This window comes from Acipenser ruthenus, chromosome 5 (assembly GCF_902713425.1).
Source record: "Acipenser ruthenus chromosome 5, fAciRut3.2 maternal haplotype, whole genome shotgun sequence".
Taxonomy (NCBI): domain Eukaryota; kingdom Metazoa; phylum Chordata; class Actinopteri; order Acipenseriformes; family Acipenseridae; genus Acipenser; species Acipenser ruthenus.
This window is the reverse complement of record NC_081193.1, coordinates 44,046,329-44,065,216: the sequence shown is the minus strand read 5'-3', so window position 1 is coordinate 44,065,216 and position 18,888 is coordinate 44,046,329. Positions and strand designations below refer to the sequence as shown.

Genomic DNA, 18,888 nt, shown 5'->3' with positions numbered 1-18,888 from the left:
GCATTATCTGTTTAGTCAGTTTCTCCCGCCTTAATTTGGCAGTTCAATGGCTGGCTCTCATTTTTCTCCTTTGCTGTTCTGGCTGTGCACTCAGCGCTAACCGACTAGCCGATCTCTGCTCCTCTGACTCATGTGGCTCTTCCTCACTTTCATTCTTCTGACACTGACTTTTAAAGAATTTAGTTAGTTTTGGGGTACTGTTTACAGTATAACCTCCTCGGCTTTAGCTAGTTTGAGTTTAGTGATTTTTCTTTTTTTCGCACCGCTCTCGTATTTCCGTGACAGGTTTGCCGCTAGCTACTCAGCTTAGCTTATTTTAGTTGAACGCCAGTGGGTATAGCTAAAATAAGATTTTTTTATATTTGTCAAATAAAATGTTTTAAAAATAGGCAAATTGTTTTGTTTAGTCCATGTTTTTTTTATTAGCCAACCGTCATCAGTTTGACTTTACAGGAACGACGGGGCCCCCCTAGTAAATTGTAAAAAAATATCAATTTAATTCAATTGATTCACATCCCTTACTTGCCCCCACCTCCCCTAATTATCATCTTTTTTTCAATTACCCAGTGATTTACAGTGGCTCTCAAAAGTATTCACCCCCCTTGGACTTTTCCACATTTTATTGTGTTACAACATGGAATCAAAATGGATTTAATTAGTTTTTGCCACTGATCAACACAAAAAAAGTCCATAATGTCAAAGTGAAAAATAAAATCTACAAATTGTTCTAAATTAATTACAAAAACAAAACAGAAAATAATCAAGGATTCTATCACCTTGTTAAAATGGCCAGGCAATGGACCTTCAAGCCAAGTGGATTTGAGATCAAATGTATCATCTTGGACTACTCCATAACCATCAAATAAATATAATTCATTACTAATTCATTTAATGTAATGTGTAACATGACAAATATATCAGGGTCATATTTTATTGTATTTAGTGAAAATAGAGTCCATGAAGTAGCAGTGTATGCTATTTGGGGATTTGTACAGCCTTTATTTGTATTTATTTTGTTTTTTATTTGTGTAGGATGGTTTCAGAAACAATAATTCAGTTGAAAGACGAGGAGGAGAGATGTGAGGCAAAGCCTTTGTAGAATGAGGGAGTGGGCTGTGGGAAATGTATAAATTAGTTTGAAAGAGTGGAAATGTGGAAGGCTATGTACATTATGTAGTTTAGGAGTCATTCAAAACAGGATAAAATATATATTTTTTATTTAGAGTAATTTATGTTTGAGGTACAAGATGACTTACATGAAAATTGAAAATGAAAAAATATATATATGGGGACTCATTAGTACATGTACAGATCTCTTTCTCTCTCTCCCATGATCCTGAGAATGTATCTTGTGATCTCAGCATAACGGTTTAAAATGTCAAGATCCTGATATTTTTTTCTGTCCTTAATGAGCCACCATAAATCTATACCTCTTGGAGCCTGGGAACATGACTACTCTTTCAATGTCAAATCAGTGCCCACCCCCCCCCCCCCCCCCCTTCATTCCCCTTACTGAAAAAAAAAAATGTGTCAACATGCAACCAGCTGTACAGTATGTTAAACTGCTGCAAGCTTCTGTGAACCATGAAAGTCAACTTAGCCCAAGGTTGTTAGAGCTGGGTTTTGGAACTGCTAAGCAAGCTTTTAGCATCATTATTTAACACCCTTTGTTTCTATCTGCAATATTATATTAGGTTGATAGTATGATGTCAAAAAAGCAACTTGGCATAGCAAGGGTTACTGGGAAGGGCTTCATATGCCTGCAGTACAAGGCAGCCAGAAAAGGCTGTTCCTACCACTGGTCGGTTTTGTATCAGGAAAACTCATAAAGGAAGCCGGGACAATGTCACTACCACAAAGTAGTAGTGGGATATATATATATATATATATATATAAAACCTCAAATAATATCTACAGCGCACAGTTGAGTGTGTCAATAGAACATTTTGTGATGGAAAAAAACATTTATTTCAACAAAACTAATAACAAACAACATACCTTAAGACTGAATTGTAATTAAGACTGAATTGTAATTATGGTGTCACTATCCTTATAGCAGTTTTTAAAAAGGACCAAATAATGAAAACTATTATCACTCATTGCATGTATTTAATGTTAATAGCACTGCATTAAATGTCCAACACTGTCAGTTAAAAACACTGGGTGAATTACAATGAACTAAAAGTTACGTACTGACAGTACAGGACAGTTTGAAAGGCAACAAATTGAGCTCTTCCACATAGACTGCAGTTTTGGTTTTAAAATGTTCTCAATTGCAACAAGCACAATATATCGGTCTTCTGTCATTAGAGGATTTTAAAACAAGGTATTAGGTTAGTCCAGTGATTCCTTCACTAAGAGCTATGCTAACTTGTTACTCATATGATAAGAATCATTTGATGTGTATTTTCAACGTATTAAACAAAACGGTTATTTTTAAAAAAATTAATAAAGCACTGAGTTATAACAATTCTGAATGAGTCAGTGTCCTGTCTCTGTAATCTTTATATAACGCTGACAGACCAAATCCAGATTTACTAATAACAAAAACGCAAGAGTTCACTCAACAAGCAACAGCACATTTATTTAGTAGTCGTTCAAGTTTTAACATTCATCAAGGTTTAGGCAGCAGCACACTTGTTAATGTGTTCATATTTACACAATAAAATTATAACTAAAACAAACAAACAAGAAAGTAATTGACATTAGACCTGATTCATCAAGTACACTGACACAGCTCCAGGAGCACAACAATGAATTAAATAGAGATTATACACCGGGCAGAAGTCAAAGCATGTTAAAAATCTTCAGGGTTTGGTATTTTCAAATCACTCCTTTTTTTCATAGTGCTTTTTATTTGTGATACAGTAACTGAACTATTTTCTATTGACAGTGATTGAATAATACCTCAAATAAAACTGAGTGTCACTGAGTGTAACTACTGCCTACAGTTAAACAGATAAGACCATATCAGATTGTTATTTACTTTTTATACTATGGTATATACAAAAAAAAAAAGTCTTGCACATATTTTATAGCTCCAGTTTGATTTCTGAAAAGCACTATCATTACACATTACCTTTGATATTAATATAAAGACAAAAGAGGTGATTGAATTAGTAAATATTGCTTGCTTATGTAAAGTAACCAACACAATTGCCCATTTAAATCTTAAAACTAAAAAGGCAAACTTACTGAAAAATAAATCTTCAGTTATTCAAAAAATAAATCATACTATAAATAGTATACAAAAATCTGGCATTACCCTCTTTTTTTAATTGACAAATTTTCCTCAGTGTATAAATAATTTTGTTTGCATCTTCAGAAATACAGTCTAGTTATCGATACACACTTTCTCACACTGTAGTTTAGGGTTAGTTTTATTTCCTGTATAGGCTTTCTTATATTTTTAAAAAGGGATTATAAATAGTAGGAAAGATCTTTGCCGAAATTCTAGTTAAATTATATTTAATACTGTTCATATCACACTGGTTACATCACAACAAAATACTGCAAATTATCAAAAACTGTACATAAAATTACAGTTGATCTAAATATATCATACTGCTAGTGTTAGAAGAGAAAAGTGCTTTTTTTTTAAAACCAAGCCAGTCCTTCTAGATGTACAAAACCTCCATACAATTCCCATTAAGTAAGACTCTGAGGATGAGTCTCGAATATGCTGTAATTTATTATTGTGACAGGGGCAGTGGAGCTTCATGGAATTCAGCTCTTGCGTTGTCTGGAAGGCAGATTACTTGACTTCCAAAAGAAGCGGACCTCCAAAAGTGTTAGAAGCCAACAGCTAAGACACTCAGTGTTAGAAGTCAACCCTTAACATCTCTGGATATAGAAATACTATAATATACGGCTACCTCAATGGATCCCGTTTTTATCAATTCCGAAAGAGGGCACAGTCTTCTTAATCTTACTGTAGTTAGATTATGTGCTTTTTGCATAAAAGCAAAACTGATGAACATTTATCTCTCTGATTGTAGCCAATGTGTTTAAGCAGCTAAGCTTTGGCTGTTTTTAAGGGTTTCACTCTATTAAGTCACTTTTCACAGCTGAAAATTCTGCTCCTTGTCAGCGGTGCCTGTACTGCCTCATCAGGGGCACAATGCAGGAAGAAGGTCCAGACAGTTTCAGTAATGGATGGCGCAGTAGTTCCTGTGCAGTAGCTCGCTGCGAAGGTTCTCTCACCAACATCAAGTCTAAAAACCCTCTCAGGACAGATGAAACCTGATGAACAAAAATATTGTAAAAATAATTTATTATAGCATTTTTAAAGAAGCATTTAATAATAATTTCAATACTGTTCTGTTTTTTCTTTTCTTTTTTGCCAAACTTCTTTTCTAAAACTAAAAAAAATAGTAACTGCCAATAGTAATTACTAATTGACAATACATTCTCCATTTTGTAAAGAATGGCCATTAGCACTGTAGTTTAGCACAGCACATTGTCCAGCTTAATACAATACTTCTGTATACTTCATATACACATTTTAATAATGTAAAGACTGCCAGTATAAATATATGACACCAGTGGTAATATCTTAACAAGTATCACAGGTACAATGGATATTTATATCTACCATTCACATATATGTAGACAACTATGAGAAACACACATCTTTTATCAGGCATGTACTGACTTGTAAAAAACAACGTGTGCCTTAACATCTTTAATTTGTTACTTTAAAACATTTGGTGGAAGTAGTAAAAGGCATTATATAATGTATGTATGTATGTATGTATGTATGTATGTATGTATGTATGTATGTATGTATGTTCAGTAATACAAGACCATTGTACAAGAGAACTGTACCTTATGGGTGTCCTTTAACCTTGGAGGCAAGTTGTCTCGTATCCTCCTCATTGCCTGAAGTGGGGGTTCATTAAAATAAGGAGGCTCTCCGTCCACCATTTCTATTACCATGATGCCAAGGGACCATATATCTACCTATAAAACAATGAAAAACAAAAACATATTCAATACAATACTAAAAATACAGTTACATTGATACTGAAATGTATGTAAATAGAATGCTGCTGAAAGAAAGTTACTTTCATGTTTAAAAGGGTGTCCAATTTAGCAGCTGTTGTATCTTTAACACAAGATATGGTCGCGCTCTTAATAAAGGGGGCATTTGTTGTTTATTAACTGTTAACAGCTAACTACAAACATTAAGGAAGTTGCTCATTTTTTAAGTTATTATATACAGTAGTCCCTGGCTAAACCAGACATATCTAGCAAAATAACGAGCTGTCCGGTTAAAAAAAAGAGAAATTTGCATCCTCACACATTTATAGTGCTCATATTATTTAAAATTAATAAATCATTGCACTGAAACAACATTATTGTGTTCTCTGTACACATTGCAGCATGTAAAAATATAAATCTGTACAGTGGGCCTATACACTATACAGTACGGTAGTAAAATCAAATGAATACCTAGCGCACTTCCTTTTTACTTTAGTCTACAGGTTACCAGTAACACAAAATAAATCATGCTCCTCCATGTTTAAACTCTGTAGAGTATGAGTTTATATGCTCTCTTTTAATCATGTTCTTAATTTTAGTGATTAGGCTACTTGTACCTGTTCTGTATATTTTTGTCCTGCTTTTGGTGTCAGTATAACAGTATAACTTCTTTTCAGTGTGTCTCTTTGGATCAAGCAATTCCAAGTGACCTAGCGTCACGTTAAATTGGTTATTACTGGGGGACATACAATGTGTCCGGCATATCCAAATATACAGCATAGGTGTCTGTATTAGCAAGCGACTACTAGAATAACAAAAGCAGGCATCTTCGTACCTAGCGAGTCTGACTACAGCCTGGACAAGGAGATAGTACTGGTACCACACGGCAAAGTGCAACCAGTGGGATAGGATCAGTGGGTAGCAGATGTTTTATATAATGCCCTACAGCCTGTGCAGTTTATTGAATATATGGGATACAACCCCCTTATAAGAACATAAGAACAGAAGAAAGTTTACAAATGAGAGGAGACCATTCGGCCCATCTTGCTCGTTTGGTTGTTAGTAGCTTATTGATCCCAGAATATCATCAAGCAGCTTCTTGAAGGATCCCAGGGTGTCAGCTTCAACAACAGACTCCCACAATTCTCTGTGTAAAAAAGTGCCTCCTATTTTCTGTTCTGAATGCCCCTTTATCTAATTTCCACTTGTGACCCCTGGTCCTTGTTTCTTTTTTTAGGTCGAAAAAGTCCCTTGGGTCGACATTGTCAATTACTTTTAGAATCTTATACTGTATCTGCCTTTTATAATGTATCTGCACCTTTATAAATATTTAAATGTTGTAAACATACCTCAGTTCCATATGGTAATCTAGAAATTACCTCTGGTGCCATCCAGTAAGGAGTGCCAACCAGTGACTTCCTCTTAGGAACCTCCTTGGAAACTTGAGCACAGAAGCCGAAGTCTGAGAGTTTTATCTGTAAGAAAAAAGCAACAGATCAATTTGAAAGATACATTTCTCTCTAGCAAGAACACAGACTACAAGGTACTATGTAATAATGCAGGGTTTCCCAATCCTGGTCCCGGGGGACCCCTCTGTTTGCTGGTTTTTATTCCAACTGAGCTCTTAATTACTTAATTGAACCCTTAATTGACCTATTCATCGTTTAATTCAACCTTTTTAATTGTTTTCAGCTTTTAAACAGTTGGAGATTTCAAGTTAACTGTACAATTTTATAAGTAACTTGAAATCTGCAACTTTTTAGGATCAGAGAACAATTAAAAAGGCCTAATTAAGCACATTATTCGTTCAATTAAGGGTTTGATTAAGTAATTGAGAACTCAGTTGGAATGAAAACCAGCAGACACAGGGGTACCCCAGGACCAGGATTGGGAAACCCTGTAATAAAGTACACCCAACTGTACATAATAAGGCTGTAATTCTATCAAGGGTTTATAGTGACATATAAATCATGAGAGCGCTAATATACAGCTTTGGTGTATATTATTTGCTATAATACATAGTGACAGACAAATTGTAGAACTAGCTGTGTTTATTTTTAACCATTAATGAAGTGTTTAGAATAACATTGGATACAGAATTGGATAAGTAAAACAAATACTTTTTTGTAACAATTCATTTTAAACTTCAGAATTTTTTTTAATTTATTAACATTTTTTTGGGCGGGGGCGGTAGGGCACGGGAAAACTACATGCATTATTACTTTAATAATCAGAAGAGAAAATTTGCTTGGCTCTTTTGGAGGTTGGAGGTTGATTTCCTCATATCACTCAAGAACCTCTGCTTTTTAAGGGCTATCAGTCTACACTGCCTAACATCCCATGGAGGACATGTGGCTGAGGTAATTTCGCACAAAATGTATGAAGCTTATTGAATACTTGCGCTATTCTGCTCTTCCACAAACATTTGTAACCTTAAAGTGTGGTTCAGGTGAAGGAGCTGGGGCTCCTCCCTCCTGCGCGCCCCACCAAAATATCTGTCAAACTCCCTGTTTAAACTCTAGGTTTGTCTTGCTTTTTCATTTGGTCTTAGCTTTTCGTTATGCTCTGTGTACAGACCCAAAATTCAACTTTATATACAACTTAGTGGTTTAAGGGTTCTGTGTACTTGCTACTTTCAGTTAACAGACTGGACAAATTGTTAGGTTATTATCATAACTCTGGTTCCCTGAAATAGAAATGTAACCATTACTGCATGGGTATTTGCCTTCGAAAGACTCGAAACCTGAATAAGATATATCAAAGCTGCTCACGGAGCCTGTGACACAGTCATGGCCCGTCCCCGAGGACACAAAAGCATTTCGCTCACAGACCTCAACATCATTTTTCCATCAAGTCTGCTGCAATCATGGATGCAGTGACCTAGAAAGTCAATAGTTACATTTCTATTTCAGGGAACCAGGGTTACGATAATAACCTAACGTTCCCTTTCAAGTACGAAATGTAACCATTACCGTATGGGTAAGTGTACCAAAGCCATCGCAAGGGCAATATTGCAGAACGACTGGAATGTTACATGGCTAAACTGAGAGGCTGCCTTGTGTGTTACCATACGGAACCCCAGTAACAAGTAGCTAGGGCTAATAAACTGAGGGAGAAACTCACCTCAATGCCAGTGTTGTAAGGGTTCACTGAGAAGCCGTCCTTAACACTCTAGTTCCAAAACCAGAGTTTTGAGGATCCACGACATTAAGTCTGTATAACCTAGTAAAGGTATGAAGAGTAGCCCATACCGCTGCATTGCAAATGTCCTTGACAGATGCACCCTGGAATAAAGCCCACAAAGTTGCAAGGCCCCTGGTGGAATGGGCAGTGAGCTTTTCTGGAGGGGGTAAGTTGGCCAGCTCATAGGCAGTCCTGCCCGTGTCTGCTATCCATTTGGACAGCCTCTGATTAGACAGGGCTTGACCATGGGACTTCGCCCCAAAGGAGACAAAAAATGGTTCCAACATTTCGTCCATTAGTACGCCAGGGCCCGAACTGGGCAGAGCTCTCTGTCAGACTAGAAATAGGTAGATGGAAGCCTCCAATTCCACAGACAGGTTGACATGGAATTCTGAGATTGTCTTCAGCAAAAAGGCAGGATTGGTACAGAGCATAACCTTTGTTCTGGCTGCTTTAAGAGAGAAATATTTCAGCTCAGCTGAATACATGGGCTCAAAATGGAGGCATCATATTTGCATTAAGCACCACGTTTAGCCTCCAGTGAGGAACAATGTCCTCCATAGGCGGCCGAGCCCCTTTCAAAAATTGCCAGAGTCAGTCTTGACATAGCAAGCTTAAATAGCTCCTAGATAGACCCATGTAGATGGTGATTTCCCCTTGTTAAAAAGGTCCTGCAAAGATTGCAGTATAACTGCCATGGGACAGGTTGTGGGGTCGAACCCATTAGGCAGGTACCACATCTGAAAGACGCCCCACTTGTACCCGTACTGGGAACGCGTGGACGATGCTCTGGCATTTTGTAGGGAGTCAATATCCCTATTGGACAGACCCAGATGGCTCAAATTCAGCCGTTCAAGGACCAGACCCAGAGCTGCAGGCTCGAAGGGTCGGGATGCCATAAGGTCCCCCATACCCGACTGTGAAGGTCACGGCTCTTGGACAGTCTCCACGGCTGGCAACTCTGGAACTGCATCAGGGTTGAAAACCAGTCTCCTGGGCCAATAAGGGAGCACCTTGGCACAGTCCTGCCTGATTTTCTCGAGACACAGCGGAAGCAGGGCGAGAGGTGGGAAGGCATATAACAGTTGCCTCAGCCACTGGTGTGCCAAGGCATCTACTACCAGTGGGTCCCCGTCTCCTATTATGGAGAACCAGACGGTGAAGCTTCCACTCTGAGGCGCTGGGAACTCTCCTTGAGAGGAGGTCCGCTGCTCACTTTGTCACCCCGGGCAGATGTACTGCCCACAGTGACAGAAGGTTCTCGTGTGTCCAAAGCAAAAGCTTGTGGGCCACGCAATGGAGACTGGGCGACCTGAGGCCTCCCTGGTGGTTGATGTAAGCTACCACTGTTGTGTTGTCTGTACGTACAAGCACATGTTTCCCTCGAACCTCCTGCAAAAAATTCTGCAAGGCCAGGTAAACTGCCTGCAACTCCAAAACATTGATGTGGAAACCCTGCCAAGGGGGGTTCCACACACTTTGCACCCCCCTGCCATTCCACACCGTGCCCGAGCCCAGGCTGGACGCGTCTGTGGTGTTGACTTCCCTTTTGATGACACTGCCCATTGCTACACCAAGGCATAGATGGGCAGGCTGTTTCCACCAAGAAAGTGGCTTTACTGTAAATAGACTGTTGTTGCAGTTCAATGTGTTCCATGTGGGCTTCTGTGGGCAAAAATTAGCCAGTCATACAGATAATTGAGCACTCTGATGCCTTTAAGTCTCAAAGGAGCCAGGATAGCTTCCATGCACTGGGAGCTAGGGTGAGGCCAAATGGCAAGACATGGAACTCGTACACTGTTCCCTGAAAAGCGAACCACAGGTACTTCCTGTGCGCTGGTTTTATGGGGATGTGGAAATAGGCGTCTTTAAGGTCCATCATGGTGAGCCAGTCGCCTGGCCTGATTGACTCCAACAGCTGTTGCATTGTCAACATTTTAAACTTCCTTCGGCTCAGATATAGGTTGACCTGTCTGAGGTCGAGGATCGGTCTGAGGCCACCATCCCACTTGGGCACTAGGAAGTACCTGGAGTAGAACCCTTCCTCCTGTTTTTGCAGCAGAGCTGCTACCTCCTGAGACAGGTCTGCGAGCGCAGTGCTTTTGTGCCCTCGGGGGTGGGCCATTACTGCATCAGAGGCTCTTCGAGCAGCTTTGATATATCTTATTCAGGTTTTGGGTCTTTTGAAGGTAAATACCCATTTCATACTTGAAAGGGAACTTGCCATCTAAAACTGCATTATTTAACTTACCAAACTAAAACTGTATTAATACAATGGATACCTGTGTCACCCTCTCAAACAGATCCAGAATCATCCGATATCATCCTACCAGCTAAGCAGGCAAGCAAAAATTTCTGCATAATAATCCACTCAAAACATCCTTCTCTCTCTTACATCGGATGCTGCAGCTGAACCTGCTGCCACTGAATTGTGTTCCAGCCCTTGATGTCTCAATCTCTCTGCTGATCAAAACAAAAGTTTTTTCTTTTGCTCCTTCTCCTCGTGGCTTTTTCAAAGACTGCTCAGCTCTGGATCCCACGACTCATCTGCAGCCTACGCGCTGCACGTCATCTGAGGCTTTGAATCTACCGCAATTTTCCAGAGGCGACTTTTATCTAATCCAGCCTTTGAATAGTTTATTCTCCAAGCTGCTTCCCTCAACAAGAATGGCCCACCAGCAATCTCGGCAAATCTTTTAAAATTTGGCATTCAAATCCCAGTGGGAAGCGATTGGAATTGTGTGTTTCTTCTCAGCCACTCCATCAGCACCATTGTCTTTTCAACCCCCCTCCAGCACAACGCAGAAACCAGCCTCCTGAAGTCCAGCCCTCGCAGTGTAATCATGCTCCATCTGACATTTCTCCACACCCAGCCCCTGCAGGGCCACTGTCTATGGTTGATTCTGCTCCCACGCTCCCTTGCAGCTGCCCAGGATATAAATTTACCACAAAATCTGTGTCTTTCACTCCAGGAACCTTCTCCCTACACAAACTAAATTAAACTGTTGTGGGATAAAAAATCCCCTAAATTAACCCCTACCATAAACATGCACAGAACTCCGGTATAGGCCATTCTTGGTTGATCCATCTGGTTCACTCTCCCTGGCTATCCATGCAAGCACGCTGGCACACAAGAACAGGAACCAACAAAAGCAGAACAAAGGCTTGTGACCAGGGTTAAGTGATAATCAATTACTCAATCAACACCTGGCCACATGCTGCACATCACATTTCAATTAGGCAGGGAGGGAAGTCTAACCTTCCAGCCATGCCATATCTAGCACACACTGCTTTACAAAATTACAACATTTGTATTTACAAACCAAACCTAACACATTTTCTTCATAAATCCAACCAAAAAACAATATTTACAGGAGTAGGCCTCAGCCCTGCCACAGGAAGAAAGAAAGGAAGAAAAAAGGTTAGAAAAAACAAATTACAGCACATATTCAGCCACTCTACATTCCTTCTCCACCGCTAATCTCCTTGTATTCTCATGAGCATTTACAAGTGGATCCTGCTTCTGTTCTTCTCTTCTCTTCTCTCCCCACCCCTCCTGTCCCAGCACTCCTGCAGAAAGGTCCCTTTCATTCTTGCTACAGCTTCATGAACAGGTCCTTCCTCTGCCACCTTCCTCAGCCATAACATAAATGAAGCTCCAGGATCCACATCTATTCAATTCTTTCAACCTCAGGATCTGCTATGAGAAGACATACAGGACTCATGTTCATTCTTCATTGTCGGCATTGCGTGCAGCTCCTTACTAGAACTGTTTTCTCTCCTTGGCCATTTCAATGTAGCAATACGCATCTTCCCCTTGGGCAAGATCTTTTTACTCACCCTCTCGTTCAAAAGGCATTGGCAACTAACCTTGCAACCAGGGACTTCCTCCAGCAGCGCATCTACTCCCTCATCTCCACAGACCAGACCTCTTCTCACTTCTTCTCCTTTAGTTGGCAAACTTCTGCATCACATTCAAGGTATACCTATCCACCCTATCACTCTGACTCTCTTCGGTGTCTGCTTGAGGGGCCAACATCTCTTCACTACCCAGCTCATTTGTTAGATTTTGACTCCCTCTCTGAAGCCTCTGCTGGATCGTGCTCAACCACCATTGCATCCCCTTCCTCCTGTTACTTCTTGACGACTCACCCCACCTCCCATCTTCCCGAAGCAGAATACCTCCTCCAGCTCTGCATCGTCTTCTCCACAGTCGGCACCCCCTCTTCGAGGAGAAAATCATCAGCCCAGCTCACTCCCTCGACTTCTCTGCATCTCTGTTGATATGCTTCTCTTTGAGCATCCGCCTCCCCCTCCCGTCCTGTGAACTCCCTGTCTTCTGCAGATAAAACTTTAATCTCCAGGCCATTGTTGTTTGTTTTGGTATTGATGATGTTTTGTTGTGTACATGTACTGGCGGTACAGTTTTTTAAAAAACTGATACTGACATTTTTATCATCAACCCTGTTATACATGGGCAATCTTATTATACATGGTTCTCACGCACCATTTAATCTTATTAAATATGGGTCTTGTGCCACCACCATGTATAAGAAGACTGTAAACACTAAAGTTTATAGGAAAGTTATAATAATTTGTTGCAAACCCTTACCCTTCCGTCACTTGTGAGAAGTATCGAGTCACTTTTTATATCCCGGTGAATAACACCTTGAGTATGGAGATATGACAAAGCCTTCAACACTGACAAACAAACTGTTGCTATTTGTTCTTCATTCATCCTGCAATGAAAATAGAATGGGGTAAATAATGTATGTCAAGTAATAGAGGGGATACCTCAAACGGAGTTACTCAACACCATTATTGTATCTTATATGATTTCCAAACAAATATTTCGATGGGAGTGTGATGTGACCATTCATGTTGCCCCCCATGAACTTCTATGCAAAGGAGTTGCATGGCACACATTATCAACTGATAGATGAATGCTGTGATTATTAAAAGGTCATCAGCCTTTTCATTACCTTGTGAATAGAATGCTATTCCCCCCACTGTGCCACCATAAAATTGTAATGCTATATTTTTCTTCCATAACATTCTTTTTACATCCAAATAACACCCAAAGGAAACAGTTTTAACATGCTTTAAGTACTAGGATACATTGCATGTTAAAATAGTAATAAAAATGGGGCCCTAGTCTTTTGTAATGTACTTCATTACACACTACTATAACCTTTATTTTTTATCAAACCTTGTTACTAAACATGGCAAATCGAGTTTATAACAAAACACAATACTTACCATTGTTGCCTGCTGTGTTTCCTACACAAATAAGTGGTCAGCTTTGATTTATGACCAAGGATATGGGAATGAAAATATAAAAACATTCGCTATTATGCTGAAAAAATATATTTTAGTGATAAGTACAACACAGCAGGCAGTAACAGCAAAAAGTAATATATTTTGCTATACTTTAGAAATGTTCAGTAACACAGGAATGGCAAAAAAATCACAGAAAATAGGAAGTCACATAAAAATCCTCTCTGCACACAAACACCAATTTACACTGTGCTGGCTAAACTGTTTTACAGTAAAGGCAAGACTCTATTAACAAAACAGTGCTTGAGTGCAGTGAGTGCACAGGAAAGTATTCCTGAAATCTTCATCCTTCTCAGATGTCCTTTATCAATGTTTTGATACTTGCTCTATGAACAGACGCAACTTTCCTGAAGTCTTTTTGAAAGTGAGTTATCTATTATTTAATTTTGTGTATCAATGCAATGCAGTGACTTCAAAATACTTTAAAATACCAAATCAACCCCAAAATACATACATAAAAATAAACATTTCTACTTTTTGTATACACACACACACACACACAACCAATTCTACAGACAATGGGCCTCATTTAATAAAGGGCACTAAATTTGGAGTTAGCGCACACGTAAAGTAGTGAGCCTAACATGCGCGATAAATCTAAATTTACTGTCCCATTTACTGACAGAGAACGCATTAATTTACTTGCACAGTATTTGCCTAATTTACATACTGTACTGTGCACGCTACATGTATTGTGAGCGATAATTTAATGTGCATGATAATGTCAGAGACTTACCCATGACCACCGTGATATCAAAAGCCCCAGCAGTCGAGGCGTATCTTTAGGTCAGTGGCTTATTGTGAAGGTGGAGGTGCCTTACATTGACAGAAAATGAGCGATCAACAGACACAGCACCCAGCAGGGGACGGGCAGAAGCAACGTAAAGTGAAACTGCACTGCTTACCTTTGAATTTTAACATGTACTCCTTGTCTGATGTAACAAAAAAAAGCCTTTTTTCTTTCTCCTTAAATGCATACGGCCCATTAGTTTCTAAAACTTCATTGTATTGTGTCGTTTTGGAATTCTTTAAAACAACCCGTCTTTAATATAAAATGCGTATTCAACATGTGTAGTCTGCATTGTATGAGTGACATTCCCATTAAGCCAATCACAGTTCACAGAGGTAGTAAAATAGCCAATCAAATAGCACACAGGATCTGTTTCCTCATGCACACAGCACACATCATTTTGATTAGGATAGCGAAGCGAAGGCTTGTATAACACTAGAACGACCACGTTTATAGGCATACCTAGAACAACCATGACCGGTCAATTTGACCAGCGTATTAAAAACAACATAAATATTATAATGAAAGGACAAACACTTGAATATAAGTTGTAGTTTTATTCAGGAATGTCATATAAAGCATCTACACAACCAAAACATTGTAAATAAACCGACATTTGAACAGAAATGTTTTTATATACAGACATATTACATAACACGCAACTTCAAAAAACGGTAAAAAATGAAATAAACAAATATTTGAAAATAAATTTGTGTATATATATATATATAGGTATATCACACACATTTTATATATATATATATATATATATATATATATATATATATATATATATATATATATATACACACACATATACACAAAACTGTACCACTGAAACGATGTAAATAAGTATCTTTTTTTTTTAATAAATTGGTTTATATTGCTGTGGCAATGTGCCCCACCCCTGTGTGTATTTTTGTGTTTTATATTGTATGTAGTGTGTAAATGTTGGTGTATTGTAGTTGCTGCACGGGATATAAATGGGTGTGTGTAGCACGAGTTATTTAAAATGTATAATTGTATTTAGGCACGGGGATTGCACTTCACTTCACGTGCATTTAAAGTACTTAATATGTGAGTGGGGTTTTCACAGATTAGTTCACGTGCTGGGATTCAAGTGAATAATTAATTGGTAATTGAATCCAAGCATAATATATAGATGCACATTTCGTTCACTCGGGGTTGTGTGTTCGATGAGTGGAGAACGGGTGTGGAGAGAAAGTAAAGTAAACTAAAATAAACTAAAATAATAATTGTTATAAGTATTTGTACTCACCGTGTTTGTTTGTCTGTTAGTCCACTGTTTGTTTAGTGTTAATCCGTTTTGTTTGTCTATTTATTTTGGCCTCAAGTGCCTTGTCCTGTTTTCTGTTTAAACCTTTTATTTTGCAATAAACGTACTGAGCGCAGCCATTGCGGCAGTTTCACTCATCACTACTGCCTGTCTGCGTACTCCTTTCTGGTCTGACGTTACCACTACAGCCTGCTTGTCACAATTGCTTACATAACAAAGCGCATATATGCAACCGAAGCTATGCGTTTGTACAGAGATATACTATAATTGAAATCACATGAATAAATAAACAGAATGGGCTTCATTTACAATCATTTACAAAGTCTAAGTGCTGGCACAAATCATACAGAACCTGCACTTTTCAAAATATGCAATACACTTACCACAGATTCTTTGGGCATTTGGCACAGCTATCAACTGTAACCCAGGCTTCTGGCACCAAATGTTCCATGGGCATATAGTAGTACAATGAAAGCTTCTAATTACTGGGGTGTCAGACTCATTTCCTGGAGGGCCGCAGTGTCTTCTGGCTTTCGTTCCATCCAAACTCTCACTTATTATTTGAATAACTGGACACATTTAACACTTCTCTTCAGGCCTCTAAATGTTTCACAGGTAGTGTACCTTGAATCAAGTGCATTTTTAAAACCATTAACTGTAAAAGACCTTGGAAAATAGATCAATTATGTTAATTGAGAGCTTAAGTTGGAAAGAAAACCAGAAGACCCTGCGGCCCTTGAGGACTGGAGTTTGACACACCTGCTCCAAGGGCATTGACCACAGATGATGTTGGTGTCCCGTCTGCTTCAGAGCCAGATTGTTATTGTCTGTCTTTGCTGCCACAGAATCGATGTTTGGTAAAATGTCCAGTAATTCTAAACACTGCTCTGCTGTCCTGTGTCTTAGTGATCCATTTACAATGTGTATTGGTGTAACAATTAATTTCTTAGAAAAACGTGTGACTTATAGTAACCAGTGCAGACAGACAGCTGGGCGCCGTGAGCTGTCAAAGCTGATTGATGGGATATTAGGAGGCCCACTGAAACAATAGAGATGTCAACAGACTGCTCACTTGAGGAATGCAGACTGATATAATCAAACTTCAATACATGGCTGCAAGTACCAACTGATAAATACAAATAATAACAATATGTTTTATATGTATCGGTCAATTTGACCACTCCTGGTCAGAATAGGTACGACAGTATTTTATCTCGCTAATTTTTGAAGCTACGCAATTCTTTCTTAGTCAGGGTAATTAGTACATATATTTAGGAAAAGTCAGGAAAGCACAGCTCTATATCTCAAACACACACATCGCAATTTAAATTTAAATTCCAAAAACAGTCAAAAAGACAGCCTTGGTCATTCTAGTGTTAAACTATTTATTTTACTTTGTAAAATTTAAAATCAGTAGCAAAAAAGTAGTTGGAGATGTCAAGGAAGCGAAAGGTCGAGGCAGAACACAGAAGATTCCAAAATCGTTAGCCAGGTGATTATTTGTCCAATTAATAATTTTGACTGCAAGGCAATGTGTCTGATTTGCAGTGCAACGGTTGCAGTTATATACAATGTCACTATGACACAGTGCACAAAGCAACATATTTTGCATTTACTGGAAATGAAAGAAGCTATGGAGTCTCAACGAAAGGTTTTTACTGAAAAGTGCTGTGGATGCCATGAACAACACAAAAATGACTTTTTTTTACTTCAAGAAGCTATGGAAAGTGCAGAATTACACTGGAAGAAAGTAATCGGGATTACAACAGAGGGTGCGCCATATAACTGGACAAAATAGTGGACTGGCTAGCTGGAATAAATTACAGAAAGAAATAAGTACCGATTTTCTTACACTGGATTCTGCATCAACAGACATTATGTGGAAAAGTTGAAGAATTAGGACATGTAATGAGCATTGTTATCAAGTGTGCGAGAAAAGAAGTGCCAAGTGTCTGGACAGAAGTCATAAATAGGTTTCTTTTATATATTTTTTACTTATTACTTAGCCTACAATAATATATTCTGTGTTTCTCTGTTGTGTTTCTGCGTAGATTAATTACCATGATCTAAAAGTAGAGTTTAAAAACTAAAAAAAATGTATCCCTGGTATTATGGTTTCTGTTTTTTTAATGATAATCCCTACTGTCCCACACATCACTTGCCATTTTAGAAACTTTCATGCACATTCTGGCAATGTGGTAAATTAGTGGAAGGCAAAACACGTTATGATATTTCTAATATTTACCAACTATGTAATTTACGGAGAACACTGATGTGGCCTTTTGCCTTCAAATTCATGTGCAGCAATGTTCATTTAGAATATTTCAGATAGTTTCTCCGCCACACTAAAGAAAATAATTATTACTTAATAATAATTAAAATTACTCCATACCGCTGTGTGACAAAGAGAGAGTGAATTCTTGTTTTATATCTCCCACTGCCTATTATCTCCACTCCCTTTGAACGCGTTGCAATGGACATAGTTGGGCCAGTGCTGCCTTCTGATTCAGAAACATTGGGCTACCCTTCTTCCTTATCTACTCTTCGCAGTGAGAGAGGTGCCTCAGAGCTCAACGGGATTTTCCCCCTTCGAGCTATTATATGGCCGGCAGCCACGGGGTATCCTCGACCTGTTGAGAGAAGGTTGGGAAGAACACAAGGGCTCCTCTAAAAATGTAGTGCAGCATGTGCTCCTACTGCGTGATCGCCTTGATTTAATTGGTCGACTGGCTCAGGACAATCTCAGATCGGCTCAACATCGGCAACAGCGGCATTACAATGCCAATGCACGAATTCGAACCTTTCGGCCAGGAGATAAAGTAATGCTGCTTCTTCCATCATTGGAATCGAAACTGTGTGCTAAATGGCAGGGGCCATATGAGGTGATACGGGCCATAGGATTAGTGAATTATGAAATAAGACAGCCCGATCGCCGAAATAAAACTGATATCTATCATGTCAATTTGTTAAAGCCCTGGAAGGCAAGGGAGGTCTTATTCATAGCCCCAGGCGAGATGGAGGATGACATAGGACCCTGTATAGAGACCCCTAGCCCCAGCCAGATTTCAATGGGGAAACAGTTACTTCCGGATCAGCAAGTAGAATTGTGTAGTGTTGATTGGGAAATTTGGGGATGTGTTTTCTGACGTGCCCGGCAGGACTAACCTTACCAAATATGCTGTTATTACTCCGCCAGGTGTCACTGTTCGGGAGAGGCCCTACCGGATCCCAGAAAGCCGGCGGAGTGGCATCCAGAACGAGGTGAGGGCGATGCTTGAACTTGGGGTCATTGAGCCTT

General features: G+C 39.1%; 1 protein-coding gene across 5 annotated transcripts in view; it reads right to left on the bottom strand.

Annotated features, from left to right (window-relative positions):
• Positions 1 to 1,526: 1,526 nt before the first annotated feature.
• Positions 1,527 to 18,888, bottom strand: part of LOC117403291 (serine/threonine-protein kinase PAK 5-like) — a 130,378-nt gene continuing 113,016 nt past the window's right edge. For all 5 annotated transcript variants that reach the window (XM_034005331.3, XM_034005332.3, XM_034005334.3 and 2 more), the window contains 4 exons: positions 12,779 to 12,905; positions 6,333 to 6,458; positions 4,828 to 4,962; positions 1,527 to 4,242 (listed from right to left, as the gene is read on the bottom strand). In XM_034005331.3, the coding sequence (XP_033861222.2) occupies positions 4,087 to 4,242; positions 4,828 to 4,962; positions 6,333 to 6,458; positions 12,779 to 12,905 (544 nt within the window). In that variant the 3' untranslated portion in view covers positions 1,527 to 4,086. The remainder of the gene's footprint in view (positions 4,243 to 4,827; positions 4,963 to 6,332; positions 6,459 to 12,778; positions 12,906 to 18,888) is intronic.